At 42.7% G+C, this 19669-nt stretch overlaps 1 protein-coding gene across 3 annotated transcripts in view; it reads left to right on the forward strand.

Moving 5' to 3' along the window:
• Positions 1-19669, forward strand: part of PRKDC (protein kinase, DNA-activated, catalytic subunit) — a 170729-nt gene that overhangs the window by 848 nt on the left and 150212 nt on the right. For all 3 annotated transcript variants that reach the window (XM_069957596.1, XM_069957597.1, XM_069957598.1), the window contains exons 2-9: positions 1941-2017; positions 2687-2779; positions 3814-3888; positions 12269-12377; positions 13129-13241; positions 14160-14259; positions 15190-15245; positions 15323-15353. In XM_069957596.1, the coding sequence (XP_069813697.1) occupies positions 1941-2017; positions 2687-2779; positions 3814-3888; positions 12269-12377; positions 13129-13241; positions 14160-14259; positions 15190-15245; positions 15323-15353 (654 nt within the window). The remainder of the gene's footprint in view (positions 1-1940; positions 2018-2686; positions 2780-3813; positions 3889-12268; positions 12378-13128; positions 13242-14159; positions 14260-15189; positions 15246-15322; positions 15354-19669) is intronic.

A 19669-nucleotide genomic window follows, 5' to 3' on the forward strand; every position in this document is an offset into this window, starting at 1 on the left:
CCATGGTGTACGGACACAACATCCATTGGTTTCAGTGGACAGCATGTAGTCTGGGTCCAGTCACACATACTGTATCACAGTCTGCTCCAGTGATGATCGGCATGGAAGTCTGTGGCTCTGCATCATTGTTGCGGATTTTCATTCCACCGCAGGAATGGAGTCCATAGCGTGTAATGTGAATATATAGCACTGCCTTATGTGTGAAAGTATAAAAGAAGTTGTGCTTACCTGTCCACGCTTCCCTGGCGCCCTCCTGCTTGCCTCTCTAGGTCAGGGGACCTGGGGATGGCACTGGAGTAGTGTGAATAGGAGAAACATGGCGTCTTTTTATTTTTTTAACATAGCAGCAGCACAGTATCTTTTTTTTTTTTTTTTTGTTTAATGAAATACTTTTTATTGAAAGTTTTTCATTTTAGAAACAAACAACAACAGGGAAGGACGGCACAGTAGTCCTGTCCCAGCAGCAGAGTATCTTTACTTTTACTCTGCTATAAAAATCCGCTGCGAGCATGGCGTGCCATAGACCTTTGTAGTAATCACTATCTCAGCGGATTTCAATATGAGAATCTCACTGCGTGAGATCCACTGCGATACATTATGTGTTTTCAGATCATTTGTGAGTGTACACTGATTTTCTGTGTGATGCAGAAGTGTGGACAGCTATGTGAAAAACACATGTTCCCATATAGCCTAAGGGTAGCTTCACACGTACCGTATCGCTGCGATTTTATCGCTGCGTGTTTGGTGCGATTTTTACATGCGAGTTTTGATTTTCACATGAAAATCATGTGAAAATCAAAACTCGCATTTAAAAATTGCACCAAACACGCAGCAATAAATCGCAGCGATAAATACGCAGCGTTATGGTACGTGTGAAGGCACCCTAATAGTGACTACATTTGGGCTATGTTCACAGTAAAAAAAAAAAAATTGACTATTCCCCCAAAAAATTGACTATTCCCAAACAGAATTTTGGTTCAATTTGTGCCCAAAAAAAATAAATAAAATGTTGGCCTCATTGCCCTTTCAAAAAAAAAAAAAAATTATCAAAGGTTTTGGTCAGTCGGGGTCTTAGTGCTCAGACCCACACTGATCATTATAGCTGGGAGAAGCACATGGTTTGATGTGATATTGTCACCCCCTTTTATATAGAGAGTTCTCAGCAGTATTCTCAAGCTTACATTCTGCACATATTATATCTACCTGTACAAACCATGTTCTTACTCCTTGGAGCGAAGAGCGGCGGCAGCGAAGGAGCGTGCTCTCCCATAGAGATGCTATGGCACACTGAAACAGGCGGAATTCCGCCTATTTTGCTCAGTGTGAGCATACCCTAATAGGGATGAGCGAATTTACAGTGCTGGCAAAGTGCTTCCCTAAGCTCGGCCATCAACTTGTCAGCTGGCTGCCTTTAAACTCATTCGCTCATCCCTAGTGCTCAACTTAAAAGACAAAAGTTACTTGATCAGAATATGTGCGATATTACCAGGATGTTTGGTAATATCACACAGTTATTGGGGCAGAAACAAGGGCTTTGTTTTCTTCACATTCGGAGCGTATGTGTGGAAACACAATCACTGCAGCTGTAGGGTGGATGCAAAAGCAACTCTTTTATATACACATAATTGTGCATCCTGTAATCCTACCTCTCTGTAGCAAACCTTCCCAGGTAAGGGTGGGAGTCAGGGAGGGGATTGTATGTTATTTTGCCATAGAGCAAAAAGAAGTCCTGACCAGCCAACCCCTTTAATGGAATTTGAATGGTAGATTAAAAAGAATTTATTGGCAACATAAAATGTTCTACTGTATTTTGTTGCTTAATTCTGGTCAGGATTCCACAACGAATGCAACGGTCAATAAATTGTGATGTGTTATGAACTAGACTGAAGAAAATCATTGTAGTCGACTGTAAACATGGTTTTTATTTTTTTTATTTTTAGCATTGAATACATCCTTGGTCTTCTCTAAGCAATATGGCCTGCTTGTGTTTGTCCACAAATCCCTAAGCATTGAAGAAGTAAGTTGGTATGAACTGATCCGCAAAAGGTCAACTATCAGCAGGTTAGATGACTGCTCCCTAGGAATGAATAGAGCCGCTGGTCATGTGCCATACCCAAGGCTCTATTCAAAACAAAGGATTAGTAAGAATGAACCTCTGATTGGGAGAACCATATGGATCATAGCACGCTCAAAGATCCTTTATATGGGAGCAAACCTACAGAGGTGGACCTAGGCCTTTGCTTGAAGGGAATCGGTCAGGTGTTTCATGCTACTCGAGCCATGGATAGCATGAACTGGGCTCCTTCATTACAACTCTACACAATGCTGCATTTTAGAAAAATAATACTTTTTGAAACAAGCTGGGTACATGGTAACTAGTAACCAGGATGGTCCCAGATGGCTTATACTCCCCCTCGGGGCTTGGCTCACAAGCCTCTCCCTATTTCTATATTGGGAAAGATCTATCCATGAAGTATAGTAGGATGTCGGGCAGTCAGCTGGTACAGCCTAGATAACCTGAATGGGCCTAAAGCTATTGTTTCTCTGAAATACATTAGTGTTTGGCATGTCTGTTTCTTGCTGCCTGTGGTTTGGGTAGCATAAAACTCCAGACACGTTCTCTTTTAAGCTTCATGTATTCGCTTCAATTTTCTGGTTTTATAATGGGATTTCTATTTACATATAGTATCGAGACTGTCGAGAAGAAGCACTAAAATTCCTGTGCACATTTCTTGAGAAAATAGACCAGAATTCACAGCCATATGCTTTAGAAATCAAGGTAAGCTTGACATATGCATTTTCTAATGTCACTTATGCTAGTGTGTACAACTTTGGGGTTTTTCCTATAGGTATGGCATATTTACAGAATGTGCCAAAAATGTTTAAAGGGGTTGTCCAGTGAAAATCTATTTCTTTCAAATCAACTGGTGTCAAAAAGTTATATAGATTTGTAATTTACTTCTATTAAAAAATCTTAAGTCTTCCCATACTTATTAGCTGCTGGACCTCTTGCAGGAAATGTTTTATTTTCAGTCTCAGACAGCGCTCTCTGCTGACATCTCTGGCAGAAAAAGGAACTGTCTAGAGCAGGAGAAGTTTTATTCTACGTTCACTCGTCGCAGAAGTGTCGGAATTCTGCGGCGGAGTGCCGCCAGCCACCCTGTTAATTCTTCAGTGCCAAAAGAGGAGGCGTGTGAGCCTCCCATAGACTGTCATCATGACAGGGAGGCTGGCGGCATTCGGAATTTTGCCACTTTTTCTACGTGTGAACGTAGCCTAATATAGGGATTCCCTTCTCCTGCTCTGAACAGTTCCTGTCTCGGCCAGAGATGTCAGCAGAGAGCACTGTGTCAGATTGAAAATAAAAAAAATTTCCTGCATGGCATATAGCAGCTAATAAGTATGGGAAGACTTGAGATTGTTTAATAGAAGTAAATTACAACTTGCTGACCCCAGTTGATTTGAAAGAAAAAGATTTTTGCTGGATACCCCCTTTAATAGAGGTCTCTGACCTATCCACCCTGGTTAGGATGGTTGGCCTGGATTACAAAAACAGCTGAGCTTGCTGTCCTCTTTTTTTTATGTAACTCTTGAAGAAATATCCAGCGGTAACCAGCTCACTAGTGTACTACCACCTATTGCACACTGTCAGCACCTTTGGTCGGGTCTGGGTGTTCACAGCTGACTGTGTGGGGGGGGGGAACCTTTACAGATGTGACATAGTTGGTGTAAAACAGATCTGGCAATGTAAAATCACAATGTGAATCTCTGCTTAGTAATCTTGTGACTCATTTCATGTTTTTTTTCCTTCAGAGGATTTGTGTGATCCTATACACAAAAGAAAAATATGCAAAGTGTAAAGTAGCTGCATTAGATCTTCTTATTAAGGTAATCCTGATAAGTGTTGCATATAGAGTTGTTTCTTTCATGTTTTTTGTATGTTATGTTATAAAAGTTTATATTGTTTTTTATATTTGTTATATTGTAAATTATTTAAAAGAAAGTATAAAAACAATAATGTAAAATTGTACTTTGTTACCCTACAGCAGTTATTGGATGTTTCCTTGTTATTACCAATATTTACTGTCTAACAAGAGGTTGTCTAGGAGAGAGGATTTTCTTTTACTACTAATAATACCACTTAAAAGTGGTTGTTGGGCAGTATATAAATCTGATCTTAAAAGGGTATTCTTACCATCATTTTCTTAATAGTTAAACCATAACTGTCATTTTTCAGAAATTAATAAATATCAGAAGTACAAGTGATTGTAAGAAACTTTGTAATAAGTTTTATTAAGCAAGAGTTTTTTTTCTGTATCTGAAAAGCTGTTTTCCTACCTCCCCCCTCACTGTCTCCATTATGCTCTATTGAGGGGGGAGGTATCAAGGGGGGTGAGTGAGCACAGAAAGGAGAAAAGTCAGCAGTGTACAAAACACTACATCCTGCAATCTTCTTTCACCAAGCTCCCTTGGTAAGCACTGACCTTTCTGACCTGTGAATCCAGGTTTTTATGTGCCCAGACAGTCTCCAAACTACACAAGCTGGTTCTGTCCCTTCCTGCTCACTTATCCCCCTTGACCCCTTCCCCCCTCCATGTTATAATGTAGCTGGGGGGTGTGGGAGGAGCTAAAGATCGTCTGGGTTGCCAATAGAAGATGTCAGCGGAACGCCCACCGCTACCGACTGCCCGCCGCTCTGGACTACTGAACTACTACTCTCCCCACCTGCTCATAGCATGAGTAGGTGATGGGAGAGTAGTAGCTGGGTTATATCTCCGAGATCGCCGCCGCCGATGCTGCGCAGGGGAGACGCTAATCACTTCAGCCATCAGCCCCCTCCTGCTGCTTCCTTACTCTCTGAGATATAATCCGGCTACTACTCTCCCATCACCTGCGCATGCTATAAGCAGGTGGGGAGAGTAGTAGTTCGCCGCCGCCGCTGATGCTGCCGTGCAGGGGAGCCACACGTCACTGCAGCCATCATCCCCCTCCGCTCCCCCCTCCTGCTGCTTCCTTACACTCCTTCCTTCCTGATGGCTGACTCCCCGCCCGGCCGCCGGCACGTGTGATCGGAGAGCGGCAGCCGGGCGGGGAGTCAGCCATCAGGAAGGAAGGAGTGTAAGGAGGCAGCAGGAGGGGGGAGCGGAGGGGGATGATGGCTGCAGTGACGTGCGGCTCCCCCTGCAGCATCGGCGGCGAACTACTATTCTCCCCACCTACTCATAGCATGCGCAGGTGATGGGAGAGTAGTAGCAGGGTTATATCTCCGAGAGAGTAAGGAAGCAGCAGGAGGGGGATTATGGCTGCAGTGATTAGCGGCTCCCCTGGGCGGCATCAGCGGTGGCGATCTTGGAGATATAACCCTTCTACTACTCTCCCATCAGCTGCTTATGCTATCGGCGGGCTTACTGTTATGTACTGATTGCTTACATTTATGGAATACTTTGGGGAGCAAGGACACTTGCTCCCCAAAGTATTTCATAAATGTATTCAATCAAAAACACTGTATACTACATTTACATACACATTCATTGTAATTCCAATGGAGTGTCCAGCAGGGGCGCACTATATATAGAGTATATATGGTACTCATTGACTTCTATATATAGAGCGCACCCTGCTGGACACTCCATAGGAATTACACCTTTCGTTGTGACGTCACTGCTTTAGAGATAATTCTAACACTTCCTGATACACTAAATTAAGGGAAATAGCAGTATATGAGCATTTCCCATAATAAATGTACATTAGAAGATTATATAACTTTCCATCAGTAATAACATATAAAAAATAAATTTTGGCCGGACTTCTCCTTTAACAGGAGCTATTACACTAACCAGTTATTGGCTGTAATGGCCGATATTCGATTGGTTTCTCATCTGCAGCCAGTCATCAGGGTGGCTTTTATTGTTTCTTAGTGCAGCCATGTCCAAGCTCACTGCTGATTGTCCAGTGTAAGAGGGTGGCAAACACCATATAGCAGCACTTACACACAGACTATATACGACAACCTCCAAAAACTAGTGTGACCAGTATCTTTTGTCATCTGCAGCCAGTCTACAGGGTTGCTTTATTTTTTAGTGCAGCCATATCCAACCTCACTGCTCACTGTCCTGTGTAAGACATGGCACACCGTATAGCACCACTTACACACAGACTATATACGACTACCTCCAAAAGTAGTCTGAGTAATATATTTTCTTGGTTTGCTGTGATCTGTAGTGCAGCTATCTCAGTCTTGACTGTGCAGTGTCTATAAAATGGTGGACCCCAGGGGTAAGGGCCAAGGGTGTGGGGTTCCAAGCGATGCAGTGGGCAGAGGCCATGATTCTGGGCAGGGCGAACAGGTGATCATGTGGATAGTGGATAATGTGTCCAGTAACTTCTCCACCAGTCAGTCTTCCACGCAGTCCACCCACGCTAGCCAAGGGAATGAAACCCTTGCTCCAGCAGCTCAGCCTCCTTTCCCACAGCCTTGCCCCTCCAGGGAAAGGAGGGATTAAGATCCAACATGCTCCCAGGAACTCTTTTCTGGACCCTTCCCTGAGTCTGAGCAACCGGAGCAGTTGATCTATCCCCATGCCCAAACTATGCAGCTCACGCAGTCAGTGGGTGATGAGAGTTCACTGGGTTCTCACTCGATGCGATCGCAGGGGGGAGATCCGTTCTTCTGGCCGGGCCGGCCCTCAGCGTCGAAATGACGCTGATCCCGGCTCGGCAATAGAGTGCTGTGGCCTGCAGCAGGCCATAGCAATCTATGACCGATCTGATCGATCTTTGCGGTGTATATACACAGCATTGATCTCTATGAGAGATCATTGCTGTGGATATACAAGTCCCCCAGGGGGACTTCTAGTTGATGTAAAAAAAAAAAAAAAAAAGTAAAAAAGTGTTTTTAGTAATAAAAAATCCCCTCCCCTAATAAAAGTCCAAATCACCCCCCTTTTCCCATTTTATAAATATAAATTAATAAATAAACAAATAAATTAACATATTTGGTATCGCCGCGCACGTAATTGCCCAAACTATTAAATTATCACATTCCTGATCGCGCACGGTAAATAGCGTAAGTGCAAAAAATTTCAAAAGTTTTTTTTTTTTGCATTTTTGGTCGCATCAAATCCAGAAAAATTTTTATAAAAAGTGATCTAAAAGTCGTATATGCGCAATCAAGGTACCGATAGAAAGAACACATCATGGCACAAAAAATGACACCTCACACAGCCCCATAGACCAAAGGATAAAAGCGCTATAAGCCTGGGAATAGAGTGATTTTAAGGAACATATATTTGTTAACAATGGTTTGAATTTTTTAAAAGCCATCATAATATAAAAGTTATACATGTTACATATCGTTGTAATCGTAACAACTTGAGGAACATGCATAACAAGTCAGTTTTACCATAGTGCGAACAGTGTAAATGCAAAACTCCCCGAAATCAAAACAAATTGGTTTTTTATTTCAATTTGAAGGCGCAAATGATTTTTTTCCGGTTTCGCAGCATATTTTATGGAAAAATAATGCCTGTCATTGCAAAGTACAATTGGTTTCGCAAAAAATAAGCGCTCATATAAGTCTCTAGGTGAAAAAATGCAAGCGCTATGGACTTTTAAACATAAAATGAAAAAAGCAAAAGCGCAAAAACGAAAATTGGCTTTGACCTTAAGGGGTTAAAGGAGAAGTCCGGCCAAAATTATTTTTTTTATATGTTATTACTTATGGAAAGTTATACAATTTTCTAATGTACATTAATTATGGGAAATGCTCATATACTGCTATTTCCCTTCACGACGAAGGGTGTAATTCCTATGGAGTGTCCAGCAGGGGGCGCTCTCTATATAGAAGTCAATGAGTACCATTGACTTCTATATATAGTGCGCCCCTGCTGGACACTCCATAGGAATTACAGTGTTTGTAATGTAATGTTATGCACTGTACTTTTGTGACTTCATGAATACATTTATGGAATACTTTGGGGAGCAAGTGTCCTTGCTCCCCAAAGTATCCCATAAATGTATTCAATGAATACATTTGCTGGGCACCGAGCAGGGAGGGAGAGAAGTGCCATCTACCTCACCCCTCCCTGCTCGGTGCTGGGAACATATACAAAGTACTACTCCCCCATTATCTGCAGATAATGGGGGAGTAGTACCTTTTGCTATCCCTATCACCGCCACCGCCGCTCACACAGGGGCTGCTTTTCATGCCCCCCGCCGCTCCCCTCCTCCTCCCGGCTTCAAACTTACTATCGCGCCGCTGATTCCCTGCCGCCCGCGCCGCTCCTCACTATACGGCCGGCCGCTGACTCCCTCCCGCACGCCCGTTTGTTCGCACGCCCCGTTCCTCACACTATCTGGCCGCCGCTCTCTGCTCTTGCATGCCCGCCCCCACCCCGGCCGGGAGCACGGCGCTTCCTGGTGTCCCCGGCCGGGGTGGGGGCGGGCTGACACGGCCGGCATGCAAGAGCAGAGCGGCGGCCAGATAGTGTGAGGAACGGGGCGTGCGAATGAACGGGCATGCGGGAGGGACTCAGCGGCCGGCCGGATAGTGAGGAGCAGGGAATCAGCGGCGCGATAGTAAATTTGAAGACGGGAGGAGGAGAGGGAGCGGCGGGGGGCATGAAAAGCAGCCCCTGTGTGAGCGGCGGTGGCGGCGGCGCGGGCGGTGATAGGGATAGCACAGGTACTACTCCCCCATTATCTGCAGATAATGGGGGAGTAGTACTTTGTATATGTTCCCAGCACCGAGCAGGGAGGGGGGAGGTAGATGGCACCTCTCTCCCTCCCTGCTCGGTGCCCTGCAAATGTATTCATTGAATACATTTATGGGATACTTTGGGGAGCAAGGACACTTGCTCCCCAAAGTATTCCATAAATGTATTCATGAAGTCACAAAAGTACAGTGCATAACATTACATTACATACACTGTAATTCCTATGGAGTGTTCAGCAGGGGCGCACTATATATAGAAGTCAATGGTACTCATTGACTTCTATATAGAGAGCGCCCCCTGCTGGACACTCCATAGGAATTACACCCTTCGTTGTGACGTCACTGGTTCTGAGAGAATTCTAACACTTCCTGATACACTAAATTAAGGGAAATGGCAGTATATGAGCATTTCCATAATTAATGTACATTAGAAAATTGTATAACTTTCCATAAGTAATAACATATAAAAAAAATAATTTTGGCCGGACTTCTCCTTTAACCCCTTAAGGACGGGGCCCATTTTCGTTTTTGCGTTTTCGGTTTTTCCTGCTTGTGTTTAAAAGGCCATAGCACTTGCATTTTTCCACCTAGAAACCCATATGAGCCCTTATTTTTTGCGTCACTAATTGTTCTTTGCAATGACAGGCTGAATTTTTGCATTGGGTACACTACGAAACCAGAAAAAAATTCAAAGTGTGGTGAAATTAAAAAAAAAAAAACGCATTTCTTTTATTTAGGGGAACTGTGTTTTTACGCCATTCGCCCTGGGGTAAAACTGACTTGTTATGCATGTTCCTCAAGTCGTTACGATTAAAACGATATATAACATGTATAACTTATATTGTATCTGATGGCCTATAAAAAATTCAAACCATTGTTAACAAATATACGTTCCTTAAAATCGCTCCATTCCCATGCTTATAACGCTTTTATCCTTTGGTCTTTGGGGCTGTGTCAGGTGTAATTTTTTGCGCCATGATGTGTTCTTTCTATCGGTACCTTGATTGCGCATATACGACTTTTTATTACATTTTTTCTGGATTTGATGCAACCAAAAATGCACAATTTTGCACTTTGGGATTTTTTTGCGCTGACGCCGTTTACCGTGCGAGATCAGGAATGTGATTAATTAATTGGGCGATTACGTACGCGGCGATACCAAACATGTTTGTTTATTTATTTGTTTACTTTTATTTAAAACCTGGGAAAAGGGGGGTGATTCAGACTTTTATTAGGGGAGGGGGCTTTTTACTATAAACAACACTTTTTTTTTTACACTTACACTAGAAGTCCCCCAGGGGGACTTCTAGTATATATACTTTGATCTCTCATTGAGATCTCTGCAGCATAGATATGCTGCAGAGATCAATGAGATAGGCACTCGTTTACTTCCGGCTGCTGCAGCCAGAAGTAAACGAGTGCCGAGCCGGGGACGGCACCATCTTGGACGAGTCCCCGGCCGGCATCAGTAACGGAGACAACGTCCCGGAGGAGCGATCTCCCCCACTAGACACCAGGGAAAGGTTGCCTCCGGTAATCGGAGGCAGCTGTCAACTTTGACAGCTGCCTCCGATTAGCTAATAAGCGGGCACGGCGATCAGACTGTGCCCCCTAATAGCGGCGGTCCCGGGCTACACGCGGCACCCTGGACCGCGGCGCTTCAAAGCGGGGCCGCCACGCGGCCCCGCTTTGAAGTGCTAATGAGGACATATGACGTACCGGTACGTCATGTCCTTAAGAGGTTAAAGGATTAAAAGTGTATTCATTCAAATTACGTGGCCTCTTAAGAAGACTGTATTGTTATTTCTTCGTCCCTACCTCCAATGATTTTGCCTCTCATGCACAACTGCATGAGGGTGTGAGGCTAAATCTAGCCATAATCCGGCTATTTTTATTGGATGATTGTATTGTCCATTTCGTACCATGTTATCGTCAAACCCTAAATTTTAACGAATTCCAATTCAAACTCAAATTTTAATTCAAACTCAAAATCAAATTATAATTCAAATTTCAAAAATAAATAATAAAAAAAAAAAATGAATTTTAAATTTGATCGCCAGAACAGAAGCGGTGGGGAGAAGTGGTGATTGACATGATACTGGGAAAATTACCACAACTGCTAAAGTAGTCAGGGGGTGTCATGCTCCAGCGCTGGTCAGTCTAGTAATTTAAAAAAGACAAGTTATTAAGGGGGGGGGGGGAGGAGGGGAGCAGTCAGCTTGTCAGGCACTGGAAGGGGAATACTCTCCAAGGCCTTTGACCTTTTAAAGTGACCTTCAGGCCTTTGAACTTGGTCGCATGTGCCTTGCCCATCTTGGTCAGCACTATTGTCTTGAGGTTGACCACCAGGCTGTTGCCCAGAATTTGGCATAAAGGTGCAATTAGGCAGCCTCAGAGGCATCAATGCATGCTGCCCCTGCTGTTTCCTGTCCATTTCCGTGGTGTTCCGTGGTGTCAGGCTTTTTTGGGTGGTTCATATGCCACCTGTTTTAATGGTTCCCTGTGTTCTCACTGCCATGCTGTGTCAGGCTAAATTTTGGGGTGGTTCATATGTTACCTCTGTTTTAATAGTTCCCTGTGTTCTCACTGCCATGCTGTGTCAGGCTAAATTTTGGGGTGGTTCATATGCTACCTCTGTTTTAATGGTTCCCTGTGTTCTCACTGCCATGCTGTGTCGGGCTAAATTTTAGGTTGGTTCATATGCTACCTCTGTTTTAATGGTTCCCTGTATTCTCACTGCCATGCTGTGTTGGGCTAAATTTTGGGGTGGTTCATATGCTACCTCTGTTTTAATGGTTCACTGTGTGATCACTGCACTGCTGTTGCCCAGAATTTGGCGTAATGGTGCAATTAGGCAGCCTCAGAGGCATCCATGCATGCTGTTTCCTGTCAATTTCCATGGTGTTTCTATCACTTTCTGAGGTTGACAAGTTTTCACATAACCTTCCCTGTACCAAGCTTAGGTCCCCTAAAAAAAGCTCAAGAATGGGGTTCGAATACCGGCTTTCACAAAGCTCCCAGCTGTGTAATCCTTTGTTCTCTGCTCTCTGCTGCCGACTAATCTCACTCCTCCCCCCTTCCCTCTCCATAGAACAGACAGGGGCATGTCTGATGCAACAAGACATAATTTCCTGCTAATGAGCAGTGAATGGAAGAGAGAAGGGATGGGGGGGGGGACCTGGGAAAAGTCTTTTTGAATGCAGATAATGGCATATTTGCCTAATAAACCCAATTACAAAGTTTCTTAAAGTCGCCTGGACTGTTGATTTCTGCAAAATAAATAAAGTACGACAGTGACACTTTAAAGCCAGGAGGAGACTATTAACAGAGAACAGGACATAAATGAAAGACTGAGATTTCTCCTCTTTTCAAATCTATTTCTTGCTTTGGCTTTAAAAATCCATCAGATAAATCTCTGTAAACGCACCCTTATCCTAGGGATCACCTATTCAGTTGGCAATTCCCTTTTTTAAAACCATGTGAAACTTCAGAACACCTCAAGTCATGAAATTGTTAATGAAATTAATGAAATTTTTTTTTTTAATTTAATTTCAGTTATTGCAACTTCTGAAGAAATCGTACACAATTGAAGAATTTCAAATTGGCGAAATTTTCAATAAATTTTATAGTGAACTTGCTAATAAAAGCAAATTATCAGATACAGGTAAGGTGTTTCACGTTTTCAATACATTTTTGATGAGAGACCTTGGTAAAGAATGCAAAATCATCTTAAGCAGATAACATTTCTGTAGCTATCTTGTCCAATTTTCCTATACATTTGAATCTTGGGCTCAGCTTAGCGTTTACATGTTCTGAATGGGAAGAAGGAAAGTAAGACTGCCAGACAGCTGTTAGGTCAGGAATCCAGAGGCTGCCATACAAATTATACTGTTTGCTGGCCCCACCGAAAATGCTATGTTTGACCTACTTTCATCTAAAGTGTATGGGGCCAATAGTGCATTCTTATAGACATGAATGTCATCAGTTTACATAGGTAAGTTTATATTTTTCCACAATCAATATAAGTGTGTAATAGTGAGAAGATATGACCACTGATACAACTCCCCTCTGCAATTACAAGAACAGTGTTGTGCCCATCTGTCTTTGGCATCCCCATAGACAATGATTGGAGCATCTCTTGAGTATGTGCAATGCTGCTCCATTAAGACTAGAGCTTCAGAAGTCCTGTTTTCATGACACATTTTTCTTGATCCTTTGGATAGAGTCCATGGTGGCAAAATCCCTTTTAGGTGCTTGAGCCAAAAAAAAAAAAAAGGCATGGAAATTAGATCCAGTCTTATTTGTTGTATTGTCTGTTCCAATAGTTGCTCATTTGGTTGCTTTAGAATCATGTTTTTCTTATGTTTGTCAGTGCCATGTGATGTCTTCTAAAATTATATTCATATGTTCTATAGTTTTAGAAAAAGTGTATGAGCTTCTAGGAATATTGGGTGAAGTGCAGCCCAGTGACATGCTGAACAATTCTGAAAATCTCTTTCGAGCCTATCTGGGAGAATTAAAGGGACAGGTACTTTAAAAGATATGTTAACGCTTGAATTTGTTAAATTTGAATAGCTTTTTCAGCCGTAACATGTACAATAAAAAGCAGCTTAAGCCCCTATTACACGTGGTGACGGAGAGCGCTGCCAGCGCTCGCTTGCTGCCTGCGCTATTACACGTGTTGGCAAGGAACTGCCAGGGGATAGCAGATAGCAGTGGTCTGCTGCCGCCGCTCCTATTCCTCTAAACGAGAGCAGCATGTCGCTGCTATATTAGTCATTTGTCTTTAAACATGTTGAAAGACAAATGACAGCAATGATCAGCCGACATCGTTCGTGTCGGCAGATGGTTGCCTTTTATTACACAAGACTGTTATCGTCCGTAACGGCCGATTAATCGTTTTGTGTAACAGGGCCTTAAGTAAAAGCAGTGTGATTGATGTACAGAGGGTGTCCTCTTGTCGCCATGCTTTCCTTCTGCATGCTCTGTGGTTTTGCACATGTGTGATGTGTTTAGGGCATACAGCAGAGTGTCTACATGTGTACTATATGCATTGTACAGTACACAGAAAAGAAGAGGGTTGGCACCCAAGGGCCTGTGAGCTATAAAAAACATGCCTAGAATACTTTGATTTGTAAACAAAGATATCCATTGGTTTACTTGCACCTTGGGGCTGAATCCGGCCATCAGGTTTGTAGGTATATACATATAAAGTCTTAATTGCCTTTCTGCAAGTATCTAAGATAATGCATTGTGCTGTGAACTTGTCAGATCATAGACTGTTAAACTACTTTTTATCAGGCAGCCTTCCTCATTATTAATTCCACAAATCCTGTATTTGCATTATAGAAATGTTGAAATTTTGATCACATGTTCAAAAATTATGTCTGCTTTGTTTTTTGTCTTTAATAAGTATTATTTTTCCAATTTTACTGCACACTTCTAGATGACCTCATCCACCAGACAGCCTAAATTTTCAGTGGTAGCTGGATGTTTGAGAGGATTATCTGCACTCTTGATTAATTTTACAAAAACTGTAGAGGAAGGTAAGCTGCTGTCTTTTTATTGTACATTATTGTGTGTTCTAACAAGCAATATAGAATATGGGGCTATGACCAAGCCCCTTCATAGGCAGACTCTTAGATTTATAAACTTCTGCTTATAAGACAAGCAGTTTGCTTTTTTTCATACATGGAAATAAGCAGCAATTGGCACAGGGCAGGGCAGATCATCTCAAGTGCCCAGAATTTAGATTAACTCCATGCCAGAGGAGGGGGAGGCTAGCAGTCATAGCGGATGGAAATGCTGGATGATAAGCCCTTACTGCTCATTTGTGTATATGAGACATAGCCACAAGTTTTGTGGCTTACAGGAAGTTATTTATAGATCTAAAGGTTTGCCAATTAAAGGGTTTATCTCCTCCTGGTTCTGAAATTAGTTTCACTATGTAAAAACATCCAGCAGATTTACTTTAACATCTGAAAGTGAAAGTTTTCTTTCATTTTAAAAATGCAGATGTCCCCCCAGTTCAACCTTAAAAACAAGTTTTATAGTTAAAACGCTACTGTCATTTGTAGGGAATTTTGAGTTGTCTTATGAGCTTCTGATTGAAAAGTGTCTGTCTGTCTGTTGCGATCTGTTGCTATCTTGAAATACAGCCAAGGGAATCGCACGCAGTGTGCTACGCTTCCTGGCCAACTCCTTTACTTTATAGACTGTATTAAAGCGAAGGAGTCTGATGTGATTGACAGCAGGGAGAGACGCTTGCTGCCTGCTTTATCTTGGAATAGTAGTTGTAAAATATTTACAGTTTGTCCTGAAAAAAAGCTGCATAAAAGAAAAGGTAAAGTTGTTGGAATGAAATAGTGATCCTTTGAGCTATAAGGAGTTAAAATCTAATATGCTGTACAGTTTGCATGCATTCATGCTAATTTATGACTTATGAAATGGCATCAGATTATTTTTTTTCCTGTCAGATGCTAGGACCTCTAAAGAAATCTTTGACTACACAATGAAGGCAATAAATCCTCAGGTACAGTAATACAAATAATAACAGCGATATTATCAAGTTATTTCTATACATTATTTCTTTGTTTTCTTTTTTTGTAGATTGACCTAAAGAGATACGCTGTGCCTTTAGGTGAGTTTTTATTTTCGTCTTTTGTTAGACTGTAGTATATGCACATTGCTTTCTTTATTTTACCAGACTTGCCCCTTTTGATACTGTTAACAGAGTAAAGGGTGAAAACTGCAGCATGTAGTACAAATGGTTGAGGAAAGACTAGTAAAAATAATGGAGATGGCTCTAATAAGTTGTGGCTAGTACATAGCAGTTGCTTCTAAGCCCGTGTCTTGTGTACGATACCACAACAAATTTGGTAGCCATTTGCCCATAAAACTGGTGTAAAATGCATAATTTTACAAATGCACGTGAGCACTGGACCATACTAAAAGTAGCACCCTGGGCTCCCCTAGCTTCGCAAGAACAGACAGCATCCTAAAAAAACACTTTGCATGAAGGTCCACAGAAAAGTATAAGAGGTCAGAATATTGCTTAAACACTATAAGGGTACAAACACACTTGCCAGATCTGCAGCGAGATTCGCTGCGGATGCCGGCCCTATACTTTCAATGCCAGACAAACTCGCAGCAGGGATGTACATCCCTGCTGCGAGTTGGTCCGCAGCCCGCCCTGTTAACCCCTTACCGGCTGGACACTATACATTACCGGGTCCCCGCTCCTGCTTGCTTCGGGGCTCCCGTTGTCTGCACGTCCCGCTCGGCCAATCAGTGCGCTGCGGCAGGGCAGCGCACTGATTGGCCGGGCGGGACGTGCCGGAAACCGCCGAAGCAAGCAGGAGCGGGGACCCGGTAATGTATAGTGTCCAGCCGGCTGGGGGTTAACGGGGCGGGCTGCGGACCAACTCGGAGCAGGGATGTACGTCCCTGCTGCGAGTTTGTCTGGCATTGAAAGTATAGGGCCGGGATCCACAGAGAGTCTCGCTGCAAATACGCAGCGAGGGGACTCGCTGCGGATCCGGCAAGTGTGTTTGTACCCTAAGAGATGAAATGCTTCCCAGATTGTTCTTCAGAGAGGAATTCAACCAGGTATAGACCTAGACAATTAGCTGGCTAAGCTAGGCCTAGTGCTGAAATACACGGAAAATGACATTGTGATGCCAGAACTAATATATGTAAAAAAGAACACGAGACAACAAATAAAACTAGACTACATACAAAGACAAACAAACAACTCAAGAAAAAACACTTTAGAGAACTCAGTTCATCCCCAGATTGCCAATCATCTCCAGCACGTAGCAGGGACTTGTGGGAACCACTGCATTAAATTTTTAAACTGGTTTTCTTTATACTCTACATAGACTGATGCGAGATAAGACAATCTGCCAATGTTTCATAATGGTGCTTCCTGCCCTGATATGTTTCCCACTATATAGCTGTGCTTTGAGATCAGGTCATCTGCGAGGGGTGGTTTTTTTTTTTTTAGAAGTTATACAGATCTGTAATTTACTTCTATTTTAAAATCTCACGTCTTGCCATACTTATCAGCTGCTGTATGTCCTGCAGGAAATGTTTTCTTTTTAGTTTGACACAGTGCTCTCTGCTGACTTTTCTTTTCCAGACAGACACTGTCCAGAGCAACAGCAAATTTTTCCATAGAAAACCTCTCTAGCTCTGGACAGTTCCTGGCTTTGACAGAGGTGGCAGCAGAGAGCACTGTGTCAAACTGAAAGGAAAACAAAATTTCCTGCAGGACATACAGTGGCTGATAAGTACTGGAAGACTGGATATTTTTAACCCCTTAGGGACTGAGTCTATTTGGGCCTTAATGACCAGGCTCATTTTTCAAAATCTGACCTGTCTCATTTTAAGCGCTTATAGCTCAGTGATGCTTTAACGTATGCTAGCGATTCTGAGACTCTTTTTTCGTAACATATGGCACTTTATGTTAGTGGCAAAATTTGGTCACTGTCTTGTGTGTTTTCTGTGAAAAACATCAAAATATCATGAAAAATTTGAAAAATTTTGTACTTTACGAACTTTGAAATTCTCTCCTTCTAAAAAAGGAAAGTCACATGACATACATTAGTTACGAAGTCGTATTATCAATAAGTCCTCTTTATTCTGATTTCATTTCGTAAACATATTTTACCTTATTAGGGTGTTACGGGGCTTAGAAATGTATCAGCAAATTATCAAGTTTTCATAAATTTTCCAAAACTGATTTTTTTTTTTAGGGACCAGTTCTTTTTTTAAGTGGATTTAGGAGGCTTGTATACTTGTATAAGTCACCCCATTTTGGAAACTACACACCTTAAAGAATTAATCTTGGGATATGATGAGCATTTTTTTTTAAAGGTTTTATTTATTGCTTTTAAGATTTAACAGTAAAAGGCATAAACTAATAGCAACAGAGACAAAACATCCATACTAGTGAGCAAAAGGGTACAGCAGTAGTACATTTCAACCCTCAGATCAAAGGAAAATATGCAGGTCAACCTCACTATTATACAGCAGCCTATGCAACAGAGTGTCTAACGAAGCAAGGGTGCCCAGGATGTGTCAGCAAGGTATAAACTAAATCAAAGTCCTCAACATTGTTTAGGGCCTGTTCTACAATCAGAGAAAACACATGTACTATTCATTCGATCACTCCATTCATACATTGCTCGGGAGCTGTGCCTCATCCCTCAACCCAGCTAAAGTTGTTTTAGCAGATAACCAAGGTTCCCAAATGTGATAGAACCTTTTAGGGGTGCCTCTAGCCGAATACGTAACATTATACATTTCCAAATCGTCATCTACCAGTTTCAGCCAGTGGGACAAAGTAGGACGCTTAGGAGGTTTCCAATTCAGTAGAATTGTTTTACGGGCATGATATAGCAGGACCCCAAAATCTGTAACACAGGTTCTCCTGAGTAGAAAAGTACCCCATATGTGGGCATAAACCACTGTATGGGCACACAGCCGGGCTCAGAAGGGGAAGAGCGCCAATTAGCATTTTCAGATTTTTCTGGAGAAGTTTCTGAGCGCCAGGTACATTTGCAGAGCCCTGTAGTGTCAGCAGAATAGAACACCCCCAAAAATCACCCCATTTTGGAAAGTGCACCCCACAAAGAATTTATCCTGGGGTGCAGTGAGCATTTTGACCCCACAGGTATTAGAGGAAAGTATTCAAAACTAGACCGTAAAAAATAAAAAAATTGAATTTTTCCAATAATATGTTTGTTTAGTTTAAAATTTCTCAATTTCACTAGAAACTGGGGAGAAAATGCACCCCCATATCTGTAACATAGATTCTCCTCAGTACAACAGTACCCCATTTGTAGGCATAAACCACTGTATGGGCACACGGCAGGGCTCAGAAGGGAAGGAGTGTCATTTTGGTTACGGGCAATCTGTGGGTGTTTACTGGCTATTTAGGGTGGTAAGTGGCAATCATGGGGTGTTTACTGGCTATCTGGGGTGGTGACAGGCAATCTGGGGTGGTTACGGGCAGTCTGTGGCAATCTGGGGTGGTAACTGGCAATCTGGGGTGGTTATGGGCAATCTGGTCTGGTTATGGGCAATCAGAAGTGGATACGGGCAGTCTGTGGCAATCTGGGGTGGCAACGGGCAATCTGGGGTGGTAACGCCATAAAGAGCTGATGGCAGCAGAATAGAGCCCATTAGTGACCGCCGTAAAAAATTTTATCGGCGGTCACTAATAACATAATACATGTATTCTCTGGGTTACTACGGTTACGGCGATTATCAAATTTGTGTAGGTTTTTTTAACTATTACTACTTTGGCACAAAAGAAACTATCTTCCTAGCAAAAACCCACAAAAACTGTTGCCACATTGCAAGATCCATAGCGTTCTTATCTTTTGCGCAATAGAGCTGGTTGTGGTTTTGTTCTGTTTTATGTAATATATTTTATTGTGTATAGGGAATGTAATGCATTTTTATTATTTGGGGGGTGGGGGGGTGGGGTTTGTGTTTGGTGCACATTTTTTTGTATTGTATTATGCATCATGCTGACAGGCATTCAGCACAGCCATGCCTGTCAGCATGAGGCATCTCCAAGGTGATCCCGGGGGCCTTCATTAGGCCCCCGGGATCACCATAGAGACATTGGGGGACCGGACGGCGCCGCGGGACATTGCGATCACGTGAGTATGACCGCGGCGCTCATCGGGACCCACAGCAACCTGTTAGATAATGCTGTGAAGATTTGACAGCGTCATTTAACGGGTTAAACTACCCGGATCCTCCGCTCCGGGAAGTTATAGGGGGCTGCTAGCTGTTACACTGACAGCTAATGCTCTGCCGCCGCAGGGAAAAGGCGTATGCATCGGAATAACGCCGGTTAGTGACCGCTGTGAAAAGGCAGCATGGCGGTCACTAAGGGGTTAAGTAGAAGTAAATTACAAATCTATACAACTTTCTGTAAAC

This window comes from Dendropsophus ebraccatus, chromosome 2 (assembly GCF_027789765.1).
Source record: "Dendropsophus ebraccatus isolate aDenEbr1 chromosome 2, aDenEbr1.pat, whole genome shotgun sequence".
In the NCBI taxonomy this organism is placed as follows: Eukaryota; Metazoa; Chordata; class Amphibia; order Anura; family Hylidae; genus Dendropsophus; species Dendropsophus ebraccatus.